The sequence below is a fragment of the Zingiber officinale genome, chromosome 10B (assembly GCF_018446385.1).
Source record: "Zingiber officinale cultivar Zhangliang chromosome 10B, Zo_v1.1, whole genome shotgun sequence".
Lineage (NCBI taxonomy): Eukaryota > Viridiplantae > Streptophyta > Magnoliopsida > Zingiberales > Zingiberaceae > Zingiber > Zingiber officinale.
Genome location: NC_056005.1, coordinates 24366193 through 24389014, shown reverse-complemented (window position 1 = coordinate 24389014; position 22822 = coordinate 24366193). Strand labels below are relative to the sequence as shown.

Here is a 22822-nt window from a genome sequence, read left to right as displayed (position 1 = left end):
TGCATGGCCATGCCCAAATGAGTCATTATGAGATATTGAGCTCATTTGATTTAGTGAGTCTACTTGGAGTTCAAGATTTAGATGGATTAGAGGATGACACGGTCTATGACTCATATTGATCAATCTAGATGTCTAGGATAGAAGGACACTTGTCATATATTATGAGGAGTCACAATTAGTAGTCACAAGGTGATGTTGGATCTCAACATTCTTGTAACATTGGGTAGTAATGATGTGTTGCTAGATACCGCTCATTACTTATGCTCCTAAATGGGTTTAGGGGCATTGCCAACGTTACAAGAACCTATAGGGTCACACACTAAGGACAATTAGATGGAGATTAGGTTCATATGATGAACCAAGAGGATTAGATTCATTTGATGAATCAAATTGGATTAAGAGTAATCCTAATTGGGCTAACTTGAGTTGGACTCAAGTTGATTCATATGTATAATGAGTCTAATTTAGATTATGACTCATTGAATTAATTTAATTAAATGAATTAGATTCATTATATTAAATTGGCTTGAATTAAATGGTTGGATTAGATCAACCATGAGAGAGATTAAGTCAAGTTTGACTTGAACTGATAGGAAGATGAAGATTCAAGTTTGACTTGACTTCATGCCACCTCATTGGTGAGTTGGCATTAAGTGGCCAATGATGAGGTGCCACATCATCATGTTTAGCACATGTGTGTGCCACCTCATAGAGGTTACAAATCTCTTAATGGCAACACTTAATGCAAAAATGGGGGTTACACTTGGGAAAGTGGCCGGCCACCTTTTGTTGTGGATGTGAATTCATTTTCTTATTCATGTGCATTCACTTCATCTCCTTCCTCTAGCCATTTTTGCTCTCCCTCTCTTTTCCTTGGCCGAATCCCATAAGGTGCTAGCACACCTTGTTTTGGTCATCTCCACCTAGTGTGTTCGTGTGGATACGTATAGAGAAGTATCTATCTTTGATACTTTCGAGATCCGACGAATCTTGGACGAGCGGGATACGAAAAAGGGCACGCATCGAAGGTATAGATCTCTTCCATGTAGATCAAGGAGTAGATCTAAGTTTTAGTAAACTCGTACTCGTATTTAAATTTTTGAAATCTATCCTTCGTACGAGATCCAGTGGCATGGGTGATTCGGTGTTTCCGCGACGCGAAAACGCGGTTTTCGCGGCCCGATAACCCAACAGTGGTATCAGAGCCACGTGCGAAAGCGTGTACGAGTTTGTTTTTGATTTTTTTTTATGAAAAAATAGCTTCTGTGATTTTCTGTAAATTTAGGTTTTTTATAATTTTTATGGGTAATTTTCTCGTAGAAGAGAAGCGCAAGTGTTTCGGCACTTATAGGCTTCCTCTATCGGGAAGACTTTTCCAAAACGGCTTGGTTTCGCCCCAAATCATTTTGGGACAGCGGGCTAAGGCGCTGTTAGATCACAAAGGAATCCTCACGATGGTTAGATCACGGGTAGGTGCGCTGCCCCTAGCCCCGCAAGGGGATTCATTCCGCGATTGCGCCCGAAAACCGCTAAACGGAACCGCCGGGAAAATTGTACCCGTAAAAATTGTAAAATTTTAAAAAAAATACAAAAAAATTATAGAAATATATAATTTTGAATTATATATTAATTTTGTTATAGTCATGGCCCAAACGACCCAACTTGGATTTGGAAATGTGTTGTAATTCATAATACGGCCTGCGTGTCGTTATGTGATGTGCGTGCTGTATTTATTTTATTTTATTTTATTTTCACGACCTGCGCATCGTTCCTTTCTCTTATATTCTGGTTGTAAATTAGATTTAGACTCGAATGTAACTCGAGTTTCAAAATTGTAATGTAAATTTTGAAGCGATGGAAGGTCCACTCGAGACGGAGTTACGAGGAGGGCGCGAGCAACACGAGGTGGTCAAAGGAAGGAGCTTGAGAAGCTGTTGACCTTAGATTGACCATCCGATTTTCTCATTGGCTTGAGAATATCGTAGTAGGGCCATGACACAATCACAAAATAATTTAATTAATTGCTTATATGTATGTGATGCATGTTTAATTAAGTAGTTAATTAGTGCCTAGCGATTAGATTAGATCTAAATCGTGCACATGATGCACCCCACGATTAGATTAGATCTAAATCAAGTATTTGATACGCATCATCATTTAGATTAGATCTAAATCACGTCAACTCGTAATGTCTACCATGCCGTGATACCTACCACTACCTCGATCGCATGTTGTTGTTGAATCTGCCAAAGCAGAGCAACACATACTATCTTGGTAGGGTACAGAGGAACAATTTTGGTCCCGCCTATCAACGCATGGGTGAGTACAACTCAATTAGATTGAGTAACTAGTTAACTCAATTGGATCGAGTTTAACTATAGGCATTATCCAATGGTTGGTAGATAGGTCAAAATCACGTTTATATTAACTCTTGGGCGTATTAGCCAAAGCTAACTCAAGTTTTAATATAAATGCCGATTTTGATTCTATAAACAAGAGTTGCATAGAGATGTAATTGGTAATCGTTACCTACCGATCATACTAAGTCTTGGGCGTATTAGCCAAAGCTAACTCAAGGGTTAGTATGATGTGGATCTTGTCCCACATGAATTATAGAATTCAGTGGGAGCATCATTTAGTTAAAGGCCTAATTAAATGATTAAGAATATGATATTTATTTCTGCTTTTATTTTTGTTGTAGATTACCATGACGTCGAATACGAACACCTTCTCCCTGCGATCTGTCCTCAAGAAGGACAAGCTCAACGGAGCAAACTTCCTGGACTGGTACAGGAACCTGAGAATAGTTCTCACCCAAGAACGTAAACTGTACATTCTGGAGCAGCCCATTCCGGAGGCTCCTCCTGCCACTGCCCCGCGAGCTGACCGAGATGCTTTCAAGAAGCACCAAGATGACGCATTAGATGTGTCTTGTCTAATGCTCACGACCATGAACTCTGAGCTTCAGAAGCAACACGAGTTAATGGGCACTTACGATATGGTTGAACATCTTCGTCAACTGTATCAAGGTCAAGCGAGGCATGAGAGATTTGAGATCTCAAGGGCACTGTTTCAGTGCAAGATGTCAGATGGGGGTCCTGTAGGCCCATATGTACTCAAAATGATTGGGTACATAGAGAACCTACAAAGGTTGGGGTTCCCACTTGGCCAAGAGCTGGCCACTGACCTGATCTTGCAATCCTTGCCGGATAGCTACAGTCAATTCGTTCTAAACTACAATATGAACGAGATTGACAAGCCACTGCCCGAGCTGCTTAGCATGTTAAGAACTGCAGAGCTGAACCTTAAGAAGGCTAAGCCCAACACTGTTCTGATGGTTCAGAAACATAAGGGCAAGGGCAATCCCAACGGCAAGGGCAAGTCCCAAGCCCAGGGCAAAGGCAAGGCACTGAAGCCTAAAGGAGGGGTCGCCAAGGATGCTACCTACTTCCACTGCGGTCAGACCGGGCACTGGAAGAGGAACTGCAAGGTATACTTGGAGGACCTTAAGAAGAAGCAAAGTGAGACTTCCACTTCAGGTATATATGTTATAGAAGTCAATATATCTATTTCTACATCATGGGTATTAGATACTGGATGTGCTTCTCACATTTGTACTGATGTGCAGGCGCTGAGAAATAGCAGGGCATTGACAAAGGGCGAGGTGGACCTACGAGTAGGCAATGGAGCACGGGTTGCAGCTGTTGTTGTAGGGACTTACTATCTATCTCTGCCCTCTGGGCTTGTACTAGAGTTAGTCGATTGTTGTTATGTTCCTGCATTAACTAAGAACATTATATCAGTTTCTTGTTTGGACAAGAAAGGTTTCTCGTTTACAATAAAGAACAAATGTTGTTCCGTCTTTTTAAACAATATGTTCTATTGTAGTGCACCTCTGATAAACAGACTCTATATTCTAGACCTTTAGAGCCCTATCTATAACATAAATACCAAGAGGTTCAAGTCAAACGACATGAACCAAACCTACCTCTGGCATTGTCGCTTAGGTCATATCAATGACAAGCGCTTATCCGAGCTCCATAAGGATGATTTGCTGGACTCATATGATTTTGAATCATATGAGACATGCGAGTCATTCCTACGAAGCAAGATGACCAAGACTCCCTTTAGTGGGGACAACGAAAGAGCGACTGATTTGTTAGGACTCATACATAGTGATGTATGTGGCCCTTTCAATGTCGCTGCTAGAGACGGTTATAGGTACTTCATCACATTTACTGATGACTTCAGTAGATATGGTTATGTGTACTTGATGACACATAAGTCAGAATCCTTTGAAAAGTTCAAAGAATTCAAGAAAGAAGTACAGAACCAGCTTGGCAAGAGTATTAAGATACTTCGATCAGATCGAGGTGGAGAATACCTTAGCCATGAGTTTCGTGACTACCTAGCTGAGTGTGGGATTCTATCCCAACTCACTCCTCCTAGAATACCACAGTGGAATGGTGTTTTCGAAAGGAGGAATCGTACCCTATTAGATATGGTGTGATCTATGATGAGTCACACAGATCTTCCGACATACCTTTGGGGTTATGCTCTAGACACGGTAGCTTTTATACTCAACCGAGTTCCATCCAAGGCCGTGATAAAGACACCATATAGGATATGGACTGGGAGAGATGCCCAGATGTCTTTCATGAGGATTTGGGGTTGTGAGGTTTACGTTAGACTTTAAGTCTCAGATAAATTAGGACCCAAATCCGACAAGTGCTATTTCATTAGATATCCCAAGGAAACTAAGGGATATTACTTCTACATTCCCAGTCAGCATAAGGTAGTTGTGGCAAAGACTGGGGTCTTTCTAGAAAGGGACTTTGTTTCTAGAAAGACTAGTGGGAGCACGTTCGATCATAAAGAAGTTCAAGATACGAACGATAGCACTGAAGCCTCGATGGAAGTTGAACTGGAACCACAAAGTGTTGTGGATGATGTCGTTCCACAAAGAGTTGAGGAACAACAACAAGTTCAAGTAGACATACCTCTTCGCAGGTCTGATAGGGTGCGTCGTCAGCCTGAGAGATACTCATTTCTCTTGTCTGACCATGATGACGTTGTGCTCATAGATGATGAGCCTACCACCTATCAGGAAGCTGTGATGAGACCAGATTCTGAGAAATGGCTAGAGGCCATGAGATCCGAGATGGAATCCATGTACACCAACCAAGTATGGACTTTGGTTGATCCACCTGAAGGGGTAAAACCCATTGGGTGTAAGTGGGTCTTTAAGAGAAAGACTCACATGGATGGACTTATCTATAAGGGTCACTTGGTAGCTAAAGGTTTCAAGCAGATTCATGGTATTGACTATGATGAAACCTTTTCTCCAGTAGCGATGTTTAAGTCCATTCGGATCATGCTTGCTATTGCAGCATACCATGATTACGAGATCTGGCAGATGGATGTCAAAACCGCGTTTCTGAATGGAAACCTACTCGAGCATGTGTACATGACACAACCTGAGAGTTTTGTAGATCCACGGCATACTAGCAGAGTATGCAAGCTGCATAGGTCCATTTATGGACTAAAGCAAGCTTCTCGGAGCTAGAATCTTCGATTCGATGATGCAATCAAACAGTTTGATTTCATCAAGAACGAAGATGAACCTTGTGTCTACAAGAAGGTTGTAGGGGACATAGTTGTCTTCCTCATATTGTATGTGGATGACATACTGCTCATTGGGAAAGACATCCCTTTGCTACAATCTATCAAGACTTGGCTAGGGACTTGTTTCTCAATGAAGGACTTAGGTGAGGCATCCCGCATTCTATGGATACAGATCTATAGAGATAGATCTAAGAGATTGCTTGGCCTAAGTCAGAGTACATATATTGACAAGGTACTCCTTCGGTTTGCCATGCAAAACTCCAAGAAGGGATTTCTGCCAATGTTACATGGTGTGAGTCTTTCGAAGACTCAAGGTCCCTCTTCTAGAGAGGAGAGAGACCACATGGATCAGATCCCTTATGTCTCATCCATAGGATCGATCATGTACGCCATGCTATGTACTCGACCTGATGTCTCGTATGCTTTGAGCATGACGAGCAGATACCAGTCAGATCCAGGTGAAAGTCACTAGATAGCGGTCAAGAATATTCTTAAGTACTTAAGAAGGACTAAAGAATATTTCTTGATATATGGAGGCAATGATGAGCTAGCTGTAAAGGGTTACAGTGATGCTAGCTTCCAGACCGACCAGGATGACTATAGATCGTAGTCGGGATTCGTATTTTGCATTAATGGTGGTGCTGTCAGCTGGAAGAGTTCGAAGCAGGACACAGTAGCTGATTCTACAACAGAGGCCGAGTACATTGCTGCATCAGAGGCAGCAAAGGAGGCAGTTTGGATCCGCAAGTTCATCACTGAACTTGGGGTAGTTCCTAACATTGATGACCCCATTGAGCTCTATTGTGACAACAATGGAGCTATAGCACAGGCGAAGGAACCTCGCTCACACCAACGGACCAAACACATACTACGGCGCTTCCATCTCATTCGAGAGATCATCGAGAGAGGAGATGTGAAGATTTGCAGAGTACCTACAGAGGCTAACATCGCAGATTCCTTGACCAAGTCTTTGGCACAGAGGAAGCATGATGGTCACACTAGGTCATTGGGGCTTAGAGCTTACACTGATTGGCACTAGTGCCAGTGGGAGTTTGTTAGCTAGAGCCCTAGAGACAATCATTTGATGACTGTATTTTAGACTTGTTGTATCATATTCTATATATAAATAAAGGCATTTGGTTTTTGGTTATTATACTTACTTGTATTGGTGCCAAATAAACTAAGTATAATAACGTTCTTGAGTAGAAGGTTCTTACCTATATCAATCGATTGGTTGAATCAATAGTGAGATGATATAGGGAACACTACTCTTAATCCTTCCTAGTCGAGTATTAACATTCAGGGACAATGTTAATGTAATAAGACTAGCATGTAGGTCAACTCGATGACTTGATCTCACAAGTCATGGATATAGAGATATCAAGTTGACACATGGGTATACATTAGAGAATGTGTACTGAATGACCCGCCATGAGAAAGTATCATGGATCGTTATATGAGTGTCATATACTTTCTCATGTGGCTATTAGTATGACTACTAGTCCTTAGACCTGAAGTCACCATGGTTCCCTACATAAGGAGTTATGTACTTTGGTTTCGTCAAACGTCACCCGTAACTGGGTGGACTATAAAGGTGATTACTGGGTATGTAAAAAATTATGCGGAGGGATGTGAGTGATGTACATGGGATCTATCCCTCCTATATGACGGGAGAGACATCGGTATTCTTGATAGAGTGAGACCACGAAGTGCATGGCCATGCCCAAATGAGTCATTATGAGATATTGAGCTCATTTGATTTAGTGAGTCTACTTGGAGTTCAAGATTTAGATTGATTAGAGGATGACATGGTCTATACCTCATATTGATCAATCTAGAGGTCTAGGATAGAAGGACACTTGTCATATATTGTGAGGAGTCACAATTAGTAGTCACAAGGTGATGTTGGATCTCAACATTCTTGTAACATTGGGTGATAATGATGTATTTCTAGATACCGCTCATTACTTATGCTCCTAAATGGGTTTAGGGGCATTGCCAACGTTACAAGAACCTATAGGATCACATACTAAGGACAATTAGATGGAGATTAGGTTCATATGATGAACCAAGAGGATTAGATTCATTTGATGAATCAAATTGGATTAAGAGTAATCCTAATTGGGCTAACTTGAGTTGGACTCAAGTTGATTCATATGTTTAATGAGTCTAATTTAGATTATGATTTATTGAATCAATTTAATTAAATGAATTAGATTCATTATATTAAATTGGCTTGAATTAAATGGTTGGATTAGATCAACCATGGGAGAGATTAAGTCAAGTTTGACTTGACTTGAGAGGAAGATGAAGAGTCAAGTTTGACTTGACTTCATGCCACCTCATTGGTGAGTTGGCATTAAGTGGCTAATGATGAGGTGTCACATCATCATGTTTAGCACATGTGTGTGCCACCTCATGGAGGTTACAAATCTCTTAATGGCCACACTTAATGCAAAAATGGGGGTTACACTTGGGAAAGTGGCCGGCCACCTTTTGTTGTGGATATGAATTCATTTTCTTATTCATGTGCATTCACTTCATCTCCTTCCTCTAGCCATTTTTGCTCTCCCTCTCTTTTCCTTGGCCGAATCCCATAAGGTGCTAGCACACCTTGTTTTGGTCATCTCCACCTAGTGTGTTCGTGTGGATATGTATAGAGAAGTATCTATCTTTGATACTTTCGAGATCCGACGAATCTTGGACGAGCGGGATACGAAAAAGGGCACGCATTGAAGGTATAGATCTCTTCCATGTAGATCTAGGAGTAGATCTAAGTTTTAGTAAACTCGTACTCGTATTTAAATTTTTGAAATCTATCCTTCGCACGAGATCCAGTGGCATGGGTGATTCGGGGTTTTCGCGATGCGAAAACGCGGTTTTCGCAGCCCGATATCCCAACAGTGTGAACCAACCTGAGAGGGAAAAGGGAGAGGCCATGTAGATCTACACGACCCATGTGGAGTGGAGTTGTTTAAGCCGTGTCCCCTATACACAGCCGGATCCGAACCATGTCCGCCACACACCCCCTTCACCTCCACTCCTTTTTCTCTCCTAAACTCCTCTCTTCTTCAATCTCTTTCCCAAATCTTCTCATATCTAGATCTCAAACTCTTTCGTTTCCACAAACTTCATCGAGATCTAGACTTTTCCCTTCTCCTATACCTAAGATCTCCAACTCCTTAGCCAAACACCTAATCCTTCAAGACCTAATCCTTCTCCAACCAAGAACAGTACCTCCCCCACTTAATCTTGACAAGATGTCCAATATTTTGAAAAGACTTCGCATGGGGAGTGGAGGATCAAGCAGAGGAAAAGAGCCGACAAAGGAAAAAGGAAAACAACTAGCAAAAGGCAAAGGGAAGAGGATCGCACGCGACGAAGGTAATGACAATGAATTCAATATCATTTTTAGAAATGAAAATCATAAATCTAGATATGAAATTCTTGTCAATAGAAAGATTGTGTGCACACGATATATGGACCCAACTGCTTTAGATATGCTAGGGATTAGAGAAGATGTAGATTGGATGATTGGGTTTTTATATGGAGTGACATTATGTTCACACATCTACCTACGTATCCTTGCATTATTCTAGAGTTTTTGAGCTCACTAGATGTCCACTTTGCCAATGAAGATGACTATGTTGGCAAAATTACTTTTAGACTTATGAATCAAGAATTTCAATGGACGTTTAGTGATTTCAATAATTGTTATGGGTTGCCTACCGATCACTCTCGTAAGTTTGATTCTATGTTTAATTGGAATCATTTTTGGAATTCAATCACTGGATTAGAACAATCTTATGAGTCTTCTAGAGCTAAGGCTTCTCACATGCAAAACCCATCTTTAGGTACCTACATCGTGTCTGAGTAAAACTATTTTTTGGTAGGGGGGAAAGTGATGGGGTCATCAAGAAAGTTGAACTTTATGCTTTGTGGGATGTTATATAAGGTTGATTTTGATTCCGGTTTTCATTTTCTTCAAACCTTGGTGAGAGCAGGGAGGGCATCCTCCGGATCTATTATTTTTGGTGGTTTGATTACTCAAATAGCCTGTAACTTGGAGCTTGATTTAGATGGGCTGGAAGTCATCCATGGTAATGGCATGATAGACATTGATGCATGTCATGCCATGAAAATGATTGTCCGGGATGAGAATGATTTTGCATTTCCTAGGAGGAATGGTTTTCCTTTACCTCTTCCTTGTCCCGAACGAACTTCCGTTCGCAACCCTACTAATTGGGTACACAGAGTCTCACCTTGAGCCCTCATCATCTGGACACCCGTAGCCCTCCGGACATCTGGAGCCTGCTAGGCATTCTTTTGCCTATGGTACGGGTTCCTCCAGATTTGATTTTTCAGATTTCCGTGCATCTCTGGACTCGCTTCATGAGAAGCAAGATGCCCAATGAAGAATGTTGGAAAGCCACTTTTCTTTTTCTGATGACCAGTTTAGAGAAGTACAAAATCATTTTCAGTTTATGAGGAACTTTCAAGGTCAAATGACTAAATTTGTTCAGGACTATGATATTGATCAAGCTAGAATGAGAGATTTTATGCAGGGCATCAGTATTACTAGTCAACAAATAGATGCTCTTTATGAATATCATAGATTCCTAGGTGAAATGCTTGGTTTTCCTAGTTTTCCTATTGGAGAACGACGTAGACCTCCTCATCCACCTCCTCCTCCACCATATTGATTTCATCGGACCGATGAAAAGTTTAAGTCTGGGGAGGGGGGGTGGTTTGAAAACCTGAAATATTTTTTTTTTCATTTTTCTATTTTGTTCTGCAGTTTATTTTGTTTGCATTTGTTCTTGTTTTACTTTGATTTTTGTTTTTGATAGTCACTTGATGGTCTTTTGAAAAATTTGTGGCATACATCTTGAGAACATCAAACTTCATTTATATGCTTTCTTGTCTTCAAGTGAAAATGTTAGCACGTTCATTATCTAGGTTCATGATGTTTTAAATGATGCTAGTAGTATGCTTAATGTACCTCTTTTCTCTATCTTGGGTAGCATGAAATAAGCTAAGTATCATATGGGAATGAGTTTTAGTCTTGGCTTAACCTTAAGGATCTTACCTTCAATTCACTTTTACTTGATGTTTGATAGTTGATATCATTGAAATAGTCATGATTCATCTTGTTTATTTAGTACTTGGTTTCCATGGTGATTTCTCAAACTTCATTTTGGTTACTGGATGAGACTCAAATCATGTAAGCTCATTTGGAAAAATCAAAATATCCCAACATTTGTACTAAAAGTACATTTGTGAATAAGATTTGCACAATGCAAATACTTATGAAAAAAAGTGTGAAAAAAAAAGAAAAAAAAAGTGAATAAGGGATATAAAAAACAATTGTCATGAGTGGAATCTAGAAAGTCACCCCTTTGAGACCGAGTTATGTTACTGGGGAAATAACTGCTTAGCTTCTCTTGAGATTGAGCACGCCTTTGAGACCTTGGGTTGATTGAGAAATATGAGCCAAGTGTGTGGCATGTAAGTGTTGGATCGTGAAACATCGATAGAGGGGTGAATATCGATTCGTAAAACAACGAGTATAAACGCAGCAGAATAAGAAAATTGAACACAGTGGATTTACTTCGTTCGGAGCCTGTGACGACTCCTACTCGAAGGCCCGTACTCTGTGAGTACTTTTGTTGGGCAATTCACTAGCAATTCGAAATATAGATTACAAGTTAAGTACAATATTCCTAATAAGGAAAAATTACCGACAATAAAAAAACTTAGAACAGAAAGGAAAAGCTTGTCGGAGATCGCAGCGCAGTAGGAGCACAAGGAAGCAGATTCTTCGTTCTGAGAGTTGTGTCCTTGAAGCTTGCTCACCCCCTCCTTTTATAGCCCTTTGGAGGGGTCTCCAGAGCTTATCAGATCCCAAAAATTTGAATCAGATGAGGAGAGTTCGAATCTGGCTGATCCGAGTCGTCTCCAACTACTTGTTTAACACAGTCATCTTCCGAATGTCATAACTTTTGACTCCAAACTCAGAATCAAGCTCTGTCAGTTGATACGCGTGCAGAATTTGAAGCTCTACATTTGTATCTACAAAATAGAGTTAGAAAAATATATGTATAGACATTTTATATAGATTTATGAGTTAGGTCATGTCTTCCTGAGACCAGAACCTAATCAGGGTCTCAATTTAGGGAACCAAAATGGAGCTAAACTGGACCGACGCCTACTGTCCCTTTACTGGAATGCATCCTCACAGTTACTCTCCTCCAGTGACTTACCTTTACTTACCTGCCAAACGTTCGGTCAGCCCTTCGACCCGTCTGGACTTTGTGCCAGCTATCCGGTCAGCCCGTCGACCTAGCTGGACTTCGTGCCAAGCGTCCGGTCAGCCCGTTGACCCGCTTGGACTTCGTGCCAGCTATCTGGTCAGCCCGTCGACCTAGCTGGACTTCTCGCCAAGCATCCGGTCAGCCCGTCGACCCGCTTAGACTTCGTGTCAGACATCCGGTCAGCCCGTCGACCTGTCTGGACTTAGCCTGCATACTCGATCAAAGCATTAGATAACGACAAACCTAACTTAACCTATTTTGTCATTCATCAAAACCTGAGTTAGACCGTTAGTGCTAACCGCACCAACAGTAAGTGTCTATCACCGGTTACGTGTCTATCACCGGAAACATTAGGAACTCATCTAGATGACGACTTGATTAGGACGAAGATTAAAACTTGAAAGGTTTTGAGTTACTTATTACACTGTGCACAAGAGACTTATGCTTAGCTATACTTAACTTGTTTCCATGATCATGCTTATTAATGAAACTTTTTGATAGAGTTAGAAAAATGTACTAGGGATATGAGTGCATTGTAGAATATATGAATTTAGATTGCAGCATTTTGCTTGAGGACAAGCAAAGGTCTAAGTCTGGGGGTGTGATGTGTGTAGATTGTATACACTGGTTTCATGTTTGGACGCACATTCACATGTTTTGAGCATGTTTTATCGAAGCATTTTCATACTTCCAGCTTTGCTTTTAACATATTTACTCTTTTTGTTCGGAGATCTGCTTTTGTGCATTTTCTGTACAAAGGAGTCGTATTTGGTGAAGGATATATGATCGTGGCCAGATCTGCAACCAAACTAAAGGAGGAAGGCACCATCCTTGCGTGCCACACGGCCCTGCCATAGGGGGTTGCCCAGGTCGTGTGAGGATCACCACCTGTGTGGCTGCAGTAGGAAAGGGAGTGGCCATGGCCGAGTGAGTTTCACACGGCCGTGCCAAGTTTTGAAGCCACCAAAGCTAGGCCGTGTACACCACATGACCATGCAAGCCCTCCAGAGTTGAAGATATGCACGATCGTGTAGAGCTACACGGCCGTGCAACATTTCCAGAGGCCAAGAACGCCTTGGCCATGTGCACCACACAACCGTGCAAGAGCTCCAGAGCCGGAGGCAGTGTAGGCCGTGTAGATCTACACGGCCATGCAAGGGGAGCAGTGGCAGAGCAAGCCATAGTCGTGTCTCACACACGACCGTGTGAGACAAGCAGAGAAGGGAGTGAGCCGGGCCGTGTGAGCTTCACACGGCCGTGTCTTGGGGTCGTGTGGCGCCCAAACCCCGGCCCTATATAAGGGTTTCTTCCTCATTTAAAAGGGGATCTTCTCCCTTTTGGGGGAAAACGAGATTTGGGGCATTCCTCCACCTTCCTGGGGGGATTTTCCGACGATCTAAGCAGAAATCTTCACTGAATTGACTCCGAGATCAAGGATTGGATCCAAAAATCGTTCTTCATCGTAGATAAGCTTTTCTTCCCTTTCTTTTCTTGGATTTGGGATCAAGATGCTTGAGATCTTCTTGTCTTTTGGGTTCTTTCCTTGTTCTATGGATTAGATCTCTATGTTCTAGGATGGAGGGAGTATTTGTAATGATGAATTGATGTAAAACTCTTGTGGATTTGCCAATTTCTTATTTCTATGATTTTGTCCTGTTGTACCTATTCAATCTTGTGTGGATTATTGTGATTTGGACCTAATTCCCATTCTTAATTGAATGTTTGAATAACTTGTGGATCTTGTAGAGATAATCTCTCATTCAATTTTCCGAGGGACGTTTGTGACAAACAAGTCCGTGTAAGGATGTTTGAGGGATGATCTTGAGGGTGAAATAGGGTCATTCAAGGGGGCAGGATAGATTGTATGCATTCATATTTTATATCTTGATGCGGTTGAGGAGTGATGAATTCTTATGTTGATTATCCGAGGGACGTACGTGACAGGCAAGCCCGTGTAAGGACAACATAGATTCATTCCTAATTGATCACATTTAGGTATATATTTCAGTCCTAGGCCGGTTGTCTATTGCAAAAGAGAACCGACAACCTTCTACAAATGATGGATAATTGAGAAATAAGATTTGGTAGGTCATTTACATTGATTAACCTTACAAAGAAACCAAAACTCCTAGAACATCCATTTATCATAACCCTTATTCTTGTTTCTATTTCTTTTATTTCTATGTTTGCTTTTCATTAGTTGCACTTAGTTTCAGAAAATCAATTTATTAGTTGTTTAGCTAATTCGCGTTGAGAAATCTTTAGTGGTTATTTCAGTCCCTGTGGATTCGATATCTTTTATTATTACTTACGACATTTCCATACACTTGCGGAACGTCAACAAACTTCTGTGTGTCTCCTCACACCATATTATCTACAATGTAAATTAAATGGACAACTACTATTATCATAAATGTAGACATTTGACAAATATGATTCTTATTTCAAAATAAATGTTTATACAAAAGCTAGACTTTTAGTATACACTCTAACAATTCTTTTATGATTTATTTTCTCTCTTCTCTTAACTATGCCTTGAGAGTCAAGCAAGTTTTCAAAATTGTCTCGTTGGTAATTGGTTATTCAACGGAAAGAGAATGTTGGAGGCGTTCGAAAATACGATGCTTCAGCCTATAATTCAGTCTATCATGTGAAGGCCCTGGAATTCTGTTCTGTTTAAATTTCCCTGTACAAAAAAGTATAAAACTTTTTCTAGCAACCCGCATGTTTGATCATACATGTGTTTGGTCAATCAAACAAGTTCTTGACGAATCAAAGCACACCTTGATCGAAGTACAAGATCGCTGGCCTCATGTGTTGGTATTCAAAAATGATACAAAGAAAACGAAACTAATTACACAACAGAATTAAAGAACTAGTTGTACCTTTTTTTATAGCTAAAGACCTCTTGATCTTCTTCCGTATTCTTCTCCTCTTCTTGGACGTTGTGTGGGCGACGATCTACCAAGACAACACCACCCTCCTTCTCTTCTCGGTTTCCAAACCGCTAGCTACAAAAGGAGGCCCTAGGATGGAGCACCTTCTAATCTTCTTCTTCCTCTTCTTCAAACTGCCGCCCACCAAGGGAGAAGGGGCGCCAACCCTAAGAAAGGAGGAGGGGGCGCCGACCCTAAGCAAAGAGGAAGGGGCGCTGGCCCGTGTTGTGGAGGAGGAGGGGCGCCGACCACAAGAAAGAGATGTGGCCGACCCTACGTGGAGATGTGGCCGGCCTTAGCATGGGAAGAGGGGTGCCGGCCTCAAGGAGGAAGGGAAATTGTGAAAAAATAGAAAGTTAAGTTTTAGGGGCCACCACCTACTTCTTTTATAAGCTTGTCGTCGGTTACAAAGAAAGAAAAAATAACAAAATTCTGTTAAGAAAAATTCTCCTTTCATTAACAGAGAAAACCAAACCAAAACCAAGTTAAGTTAAACCAAACCAAGTTAAATCTAGTTAAGTTAAATCAAACCAAGTTAAACCAAATCAGGTTATGGATGGGTAGATGCGAGACTTTATATAGAGGCTATAACAGGGACCTAGAGGAGGAATTAGTTTAGGCCTCCTGATGGGCTTAGGCTTCCTGTGTTCGGCCCGAACACCCAACCCAAGTCCATCAATAATAACTCATACTACTAAAGGGCTATTATTGAACTACCGCACTAATCCCATATTACAATATGGGCTCCTTCTTATCATGAGTGCGTTAAACTCCTTGTGTTTAAGATATCGTATGTCCGTTAATTAAATGAGTTACTGACGACTCAATTAATTAACATATGATTTCAAGAGTAGTACCACTCAACTTTATTATCATGCCGGACTAAGACCACCTACAGGGTTTACATGATAATCCTTATGAGCTCCTCAAGGGGACATCATCAACCTAAATAATTAGGGCACAGATTCCTTATATAATCAACAACACACTATATAAATAGTACTATTTCCCAACTGATCGGACCTATTGATTTTACGGATAAATGTCACCCATTGATAAGTTAAAAAAATAAATACTAAGTATACATGCTTGTTATTATATAGGGATTAAGAGGATGCACATCCATAATAATAGAGGTTCTGTTCTTTTATATAGTCAGTATAAATCGAACAACCTCAAATGGTCCTGCTCAATACACACATAGTGTACTAGTGTAATTTTATAGTCAAGACAGATTAATACCAAATTACACTGCAACTGTTCCAATGATTTGTCCTAATCCATCTTGGTTGTGAGTCACTATTTATAATTAATAAGGAACGGATAATATGATCTTCTGTGTGACACCACACACCATGTTATCTTCCATATAAATCAAATAAACAACTGCATTGATATATATATACAAATATAAAATACATACATTTGACCATAGTGATTCTCATTTCAAAATATTTCAAAACAGATGTTCATATAAAAGCTAGGCTTATAGTATACATCCCAATAATCTCCCGCTTAAACTAAAAGACTATGCTGCCATAAATGTTGTCGTACATCTGATTCTCATCCCCTTAATATGCTTATCAAAAGCTCTCGCCGGAAGGGTCTTAGTGAAAGGATCTGCTAGGTTATCTGCTGATAGGGTTGTGCAAAAAAACCGGCAAATCGAAAATCGAACCGGAACCGGTAGCTTACTGGTTAATCGGTTCCGGTTAACCGGTTTTAACCGGTTTACCGGTTGGTTTCTGGTTTTGGATTTTTTTTACCGATTTAACCGGTAAACCGATAAAACTGTAATACTCGTGAGTATTACTTGGTGAGCCATGAACTAAACTATGTGCAATGTTGTCCATAGCCTCAGCCTTAGTCATCAGACACACTACTATGTGTCAACATGGATGCCAATCAACATTACGTTGGTTACTCAGTATGGGATAACAGCAGTAATCATTGTTTTCAACATTAATCACACAATTGATATTATCTAGTTATATGATTTCAACTATACAGTGATAATAATAATTTAAATTTACATGTGTAAAACTAAACATCAGCAATATCTCTAGTATGCCAATGATGACGACGGAAGCATAAAAAAAAAGCTAAAAATATATAATACGATTGAAGAAAGCATCAGGAGTTTCAGAGGGAGGAGACTGGTGCAAATAAAGTGGTGTTTGAAACAAGTTGCATGGATCTTCACTAAGTATACTTACCCAAGTCCAATAGCTCAATAATCTTTATCAGTTCTCGATTGGAACCAGTTAATCGATCGAAACCGGTTCAACCGAAACCGATAGAACTAGTAAGATACCGATCGATTAACCAGTTTTAAATAAATCATGATAAATCAAAATTAACCGGAATCGATAAACCGGTAGACTGGTCAACCTGGTCTCCGCCAGACTGCCTCTACTAGAAGCCTCAAATAAATTAAGTTCCATTTTATCCTCACCAACAGTTTTATGTTCATTTAATTACCGCTCCAGCAGTGGCATGGAATTTTCTCTGCGAGGGCTTAATATTGCTGATACTGAAGACGTGTTTGACAGATAGTATTTTCCTTTTCCTTGTTCCCCTCTATTCTTATGGCATATTAACAACAATTAATTGTCATCCTAGCTGATCGACTTTTTAATACTCGCACTAATTTGAATTTAGGGTAAAGTAGGGAAAAATTCTCAATCACAAATTGAATTTTGTATGTAATCCTCACTCATAACAAACTTTGTTTCCAATCCTTTCATGCAAATTTTTATTTGCTTCAACTCCCTCATACAAATATTGTGACCTAATTGCCCCTCAAATTTATTAGGTACAAAATGTCCAAAAATGAGTATAATTCCTCTTAAATTCAGCACTTTACATTAGAATCGAGTATATTTTCTATTAAATTGAGCATATTTTTTTCCTGTTTTAATATAATTCTTCCTAAATTCAGCACCATGTAAAAAAAATTTTAGTATATTTTCTATCCAATTAAGTATCATTTAAAGAAAATCTAATATATTTTCTATCCAATTGAGTATCATTTAAAGAAAATCTAGTATGTTCAAGTATATTCTCTATTAAAATTGCCCTTCATATTTTTTAGATATAAATAGTCTAAAAATGAGTATAATTTTTATTAAATTCAGTATTTTAAACTAGAATCGAGTATATTTTTTTATTAAATTGAGTACGACATTTTTCTTATTTAATATAATTCCTCCTAAATTAAGTATCATTTGAAAAAAATCTAGTATATTTTTCATCCAATTGAGTATCATTTAAAAAAAATCTAGTATATTTTTCATCCAATTGAGTACCATTTAAAGAAATCTAGTATATTTTTCATCCAATTGAGGTGAAAAAAGAATCGTACTCACTTTGATAGAAAATATACTAGATTTTAGTTTAATGTACTGAATTTAAGAGGATTTATACCCATTTTTAGACTTTTTATACTTAAAATATCAGGGGCAATTAGGTAAGTATATTAGACTAGGGAGTGGAAAAAAAAATTTTCCAATAGGGAGTGCATGCAAAGTTATGTTTGTCAATGGGGACTGCATGCAAATTTTTCCGAGAAAACAAATACGTCATTAAAAAGACACCAGATAATGTAATATTAATTAATTTCATGTAGTCGTGATTTACCTTCTCCGTGTTGGTCCTGAAACGGATTAGCGGGGGCGCTGGGGGCGTATTCGCCTATTGCGACAATGTAGTCATGAATTTATTTAAATACCAACTGCAAATCTAATGCATGAGGTGTTGCCACAATGAGGTCTGGGGTTCGAATCTCGGTAAAGCCGAGGTAAATACTTTCTTTATGTGCTAGTCACTATTCCAAAGGCTAGTAGCCATCCATGATTTAACTCCTCCATATTGGCCTTGGGACGGGTTGACGGGGGCGCTAGGGGGACAGATTGACGAAGGTGCTGGGGACAAACGTATTCACCTTTTGCCACAGTTTATTAATATATACAGAGTACGAAAGATTACTGGAAAAGAAATTTCGAGAGCCTAAAAAGTACGTCTCCTAAAGAATTCCTACATCATCTCAAGAAGCTAATTTTTTATAATTCATTTTTGTTAAGAATTCACATATTCAAAGCGCTTTTTATTCATGTCCGAATAGATCATCTTAATCTTGCGCAAAATTTGGTAGCCAATTCTTAGTTTGATCTGTTCTCTAAAAACTGTGCCACAGCAGTCGTGCTCGGCTCAATCACATCCCTTTGCCAAGGCACCGCCATGGCACCCTCCTGCCCGGAGAGATACGCCGTCACAGCAGCCGTGGCGTCCACTCGAAGCAGCGGCCAGCCCATCGACTGCAGTCGCTTGATCTTCTGTATTTGTATCTCCGACAATAAGCGCGTGTTCTCCTTCATGGCAGCGAGCGCCGCCTCGTAGACTGGTCGAGTCCGCATGCCTTTTTCAGTGAAGTAAGCTCGGAATTCCGACACCCCGATGGTCTTCCCGATCCCGACATACTTCTCCTCCCCTTCCTTCATGAAGAAGTCGCCCAACTCGTCCATCAAGCCCTCCTGCACCATCTCGTCCACTCGGCGTGCGAGGTGCTCGGCCAGCACTTTGGCGTCCACGTGCACCCAGATGAACAAGCAGTCGTACTGCGGGGCCCCTTCCTCTCTCATTTCCTCACTGACGAACGGGTCGTAGTTGGGGTCGAACTGGTCAGCGAGCAGCGCGTAGACGAACGAGTTCGACCCTCCAGCGAGGAACGGCACTCGGCCGCGAGCCGAGACCTCTTGAATCTTGTAGCCAGCCACGGCACGGTACTCAGCGGCCGGTAACTCCCCGGATGCCGAATCATAAAAATCTAACAGATGGTGCGGAACCCCACGCTGCTTCGCCGGTGCAATCTTATTGGAGGCGATGTCGAGCCCGGGGTACACTTGGATCTTATCAGAGTTGATGACTTCGCCTAAGAACCTGAGCGACAACTCAATGGCGAGCTTGGTTTTGCCTGTTCCAGTGGCGCCCATGACCACCACCACTCTTTCCTTGGACACGGGCGTTCTTGGCATGTCGACGACGGCGCCATTAATGGCGGCATGGCTACCGTGGTGGCAGTTGCATTTCTCAGTACTGCAAGAAAAAGCACCGGAGACAAACGCCTCCTCCGATTTGGACATGCAAAGCGTTGCACCCTCCATCTTCGTGATGGTCTTGATTGAAGAAAGCTGTAGAAATCGTTTTGGGGAGATTTGTACTTCGCAATGAGTTTCAAGTGAATTTATACACTTTAAGTCTGGAGTTTAAGAATGTTGTAATCTTATCTATTAATTTTATAATTAATGTTAAGCTGCGCGCCCATGGTAAGTATTAAGTGTAGTAATAATAATAATAATAATAATAATAATTTTAAAATGATTTTTTTAAAATGTTCATAAGCGATGCGTGGACATCTATACCAATTTTCTTATTTAAAATATATAATTTTAAATTAAAAAAAACTATTTTATTAAATTTAAATATTTATTTTTCACTATATAATATATCAGCTCTTCTATTATTTTCTCTCTTCTATGTAATGTTTAAGACATAAAATTTATTCTTTAAATTTAGAAAAATATGATTTATAAATATTAAATTTAAAAAATGGTATTTAAGAAATGGTAGAATAGCTGAAGTAAACAATTTTTAACTATGCTATTTAAAATTTAGACTAAATTTAACTATGCTATTTAAAATTTAGACTAAATTTTGGATAAGATAACTTACGTGGATGTTCTAAAACCCTATAATAGGCAAGTGTGTTAATTGCTTTTATTCCTTCACGTTCAATGCATATTACGATAAACTATGATAATTTTTTAAAATAATTTCATCAATATTTTAGCCAAGTACACTCTATATTTCATCACTATTTTATTTAATATTAAATACATATAAAAAAGGGAAATTAATGAGATGAATCGGTAAAAAAAACTTTAATCCAAATTTTTAAAAAATGAATAGTGATAGATTTCTTAAAGTAACGTTAAAATAAATCTCATTTATACCAAAGCAAGATATTATATTTTTTATTTAACATGTTGTTTCCTTTGCTTAAAAATAAACATTATTTAACACTTACCATAATTGGCAAAAACGGTAAAAAAAAGGGTTGAGTTTAATATCTTCTTTAACACTCACATAAAATTAATTATTGTATTTTTATAACCTATATAAATGCAAATTAATTTAACTCTTCTAAAATATAATATATATTATTTTATTAATTAAGAATTTATTTTTTATTTGATATTTGTAATGTTTTATAGATAAATATAAATTTATTAATCAAATTGACATACTACCTTATTTAGTCCGTCCGAAATCTTAGAAAGTGAAACGGACTTGAGCACGTCAATTAATTATATTCCCATGTCATTGATACGATGAGTACGAGAACCCTTCCTATGTATTTCTAAGGGTTAAACATATCATGCCTAGATGGACATCAAGATGATTCAACACAGGGTAGATCTATTTGAGTGAACTTTAGCCTCGATCGGATGAGATTCATCTCTCCGCTCTGATCGGTTCCATCGTCAAATATGCTCCGCCTCTCCGGCTCGATCGGTCCCATCGATCGGATGCGTTTCGCCTCTCCACTCTGGTGGATCCCACCGATTGGATGCAATCTGCTTCTCCTCGGTCAGTCCCACTGGTTGGGTGTGCTCCGCTGCTCCCCGATTTGTCCCATTGATATGGTGCACTTTGCTTCTACCCAGGTCAATTCCATTGATAAGGCGCGTTCCACCCCAACTCAATTGGTCACATCGATCGAGCATGCTCCACTTCTCCTAGGTCGGTCCCACCGATTGGATGCACTTCTCTATTCCCCAGCCAGTTTCATCGATCAAGGGTCAAATTGTTAGCTAGAGCCCTAGAGCCAATCATTTGATGATTGTATTATGGACTTGTTGTATCATATTCTTATATTAATAAAGGCATTTGTTTGGTTGTTATACTTACTTGTATTGGTGCCAAATAAACTAAGTATAATAACGTCCTTGAGTAGAAGGTTCTTACCTATATCAATCGATTGGTTGAATCGATAGAGAGATGATATAAGGAACACTACTCTTAATCATTCCTAGTCGAGTATTAACATTCAGGGACAATGTTAATGCAATAAGACTAGCATGTAGGTCAACTCGATGACTTGATCTCACAAATCATGGATATAGAGATATCAAGTTGACACATAGGTATGCATTAGAGAATGTGTACTGAATGACCCGCCATGAGAAAGTATCATGGATCGTTATATGAGTGTCATATACTTTCTCATGTGGCTACTAGTATGACTACTAGTCTTTAGACCTGAAGTCACCATGGATCCCTACATAAGGAGTTATGTACTTTGGTTTCGTCAAACGTTACCCGTAACTGGGTGGACTATAAAGGCGATTACTGGGTATGTAACGAATTATGCAGAGGGATGTGAGTGATGTAGATGGGATCTATCCCTCCTATATGACGGGAGAGACATCGGTATTCTTGATAGAGTGAGACCACGAAGTGCATGACCATGCCCAAATGAGTCAATATGAGATATTGAACTCATTTGATTTAGTGAGTCTACTTGGAGTTCAAGATTTAGTTTGATCAGAGGATGACACGGTCTATGCCTCACATTGATCAATCTAGATGTCTAGGATAGAAGGACACTTGTCATATTTTGTGAGGAGTCACAATTAGTAGTCACAAGGTGATGTTGGATCTCAACATTCATGTAACATTGGGTAGTAATGATGTGTTGCTAGATACCGCTCATTACTTATGTTCCTAAATGGGTTTAGGGGCAATGCCAACGTTACAAGAACCTATAGGGTCACACACTAAGGACAATTAGATGGAGATTAGGTTCATATGATGAACCAAGAGGATTAGATTCATTTGATGAATCAAATTGGATTAAGAGTAATCCAAATTGGGCTAATTGAGTTG

The 22822-nt window shown here is 39.7% G+C and overlaps 1 protein-coding gene across 1 annotated transcript; it reads right to left on the bottom strand.

Moving 5' to 3' along the window:
* Positions 1-19035: 19035 nt before the first annotated feature.
* On the bottom strand, positions 19036-20037 carry LOC122029014 (adenylate isopentenyltransferase 1, chloroplastic-like). Its single transcript, XM_042587977.1, has one exon. The coding sequence runs from the start codon at positions 20035-20037 to the stop codon at positions 19036-19038; it is 1002 nt and encodes a 333-aa protein (XP_042443911.1).
* Between the last annotated feature and the right edge of the window lie 2785 nt (positions 20038-22822).

Coding starts and splice junctions, on each gene's coding strand:
- LOC122029014 (XM_042587977.1), bottom strand. CDS start 20,037: ATGGAGGGTGCAACGCTTTGCATGTCCAAATCGGAGGAGGCGTTTGTC.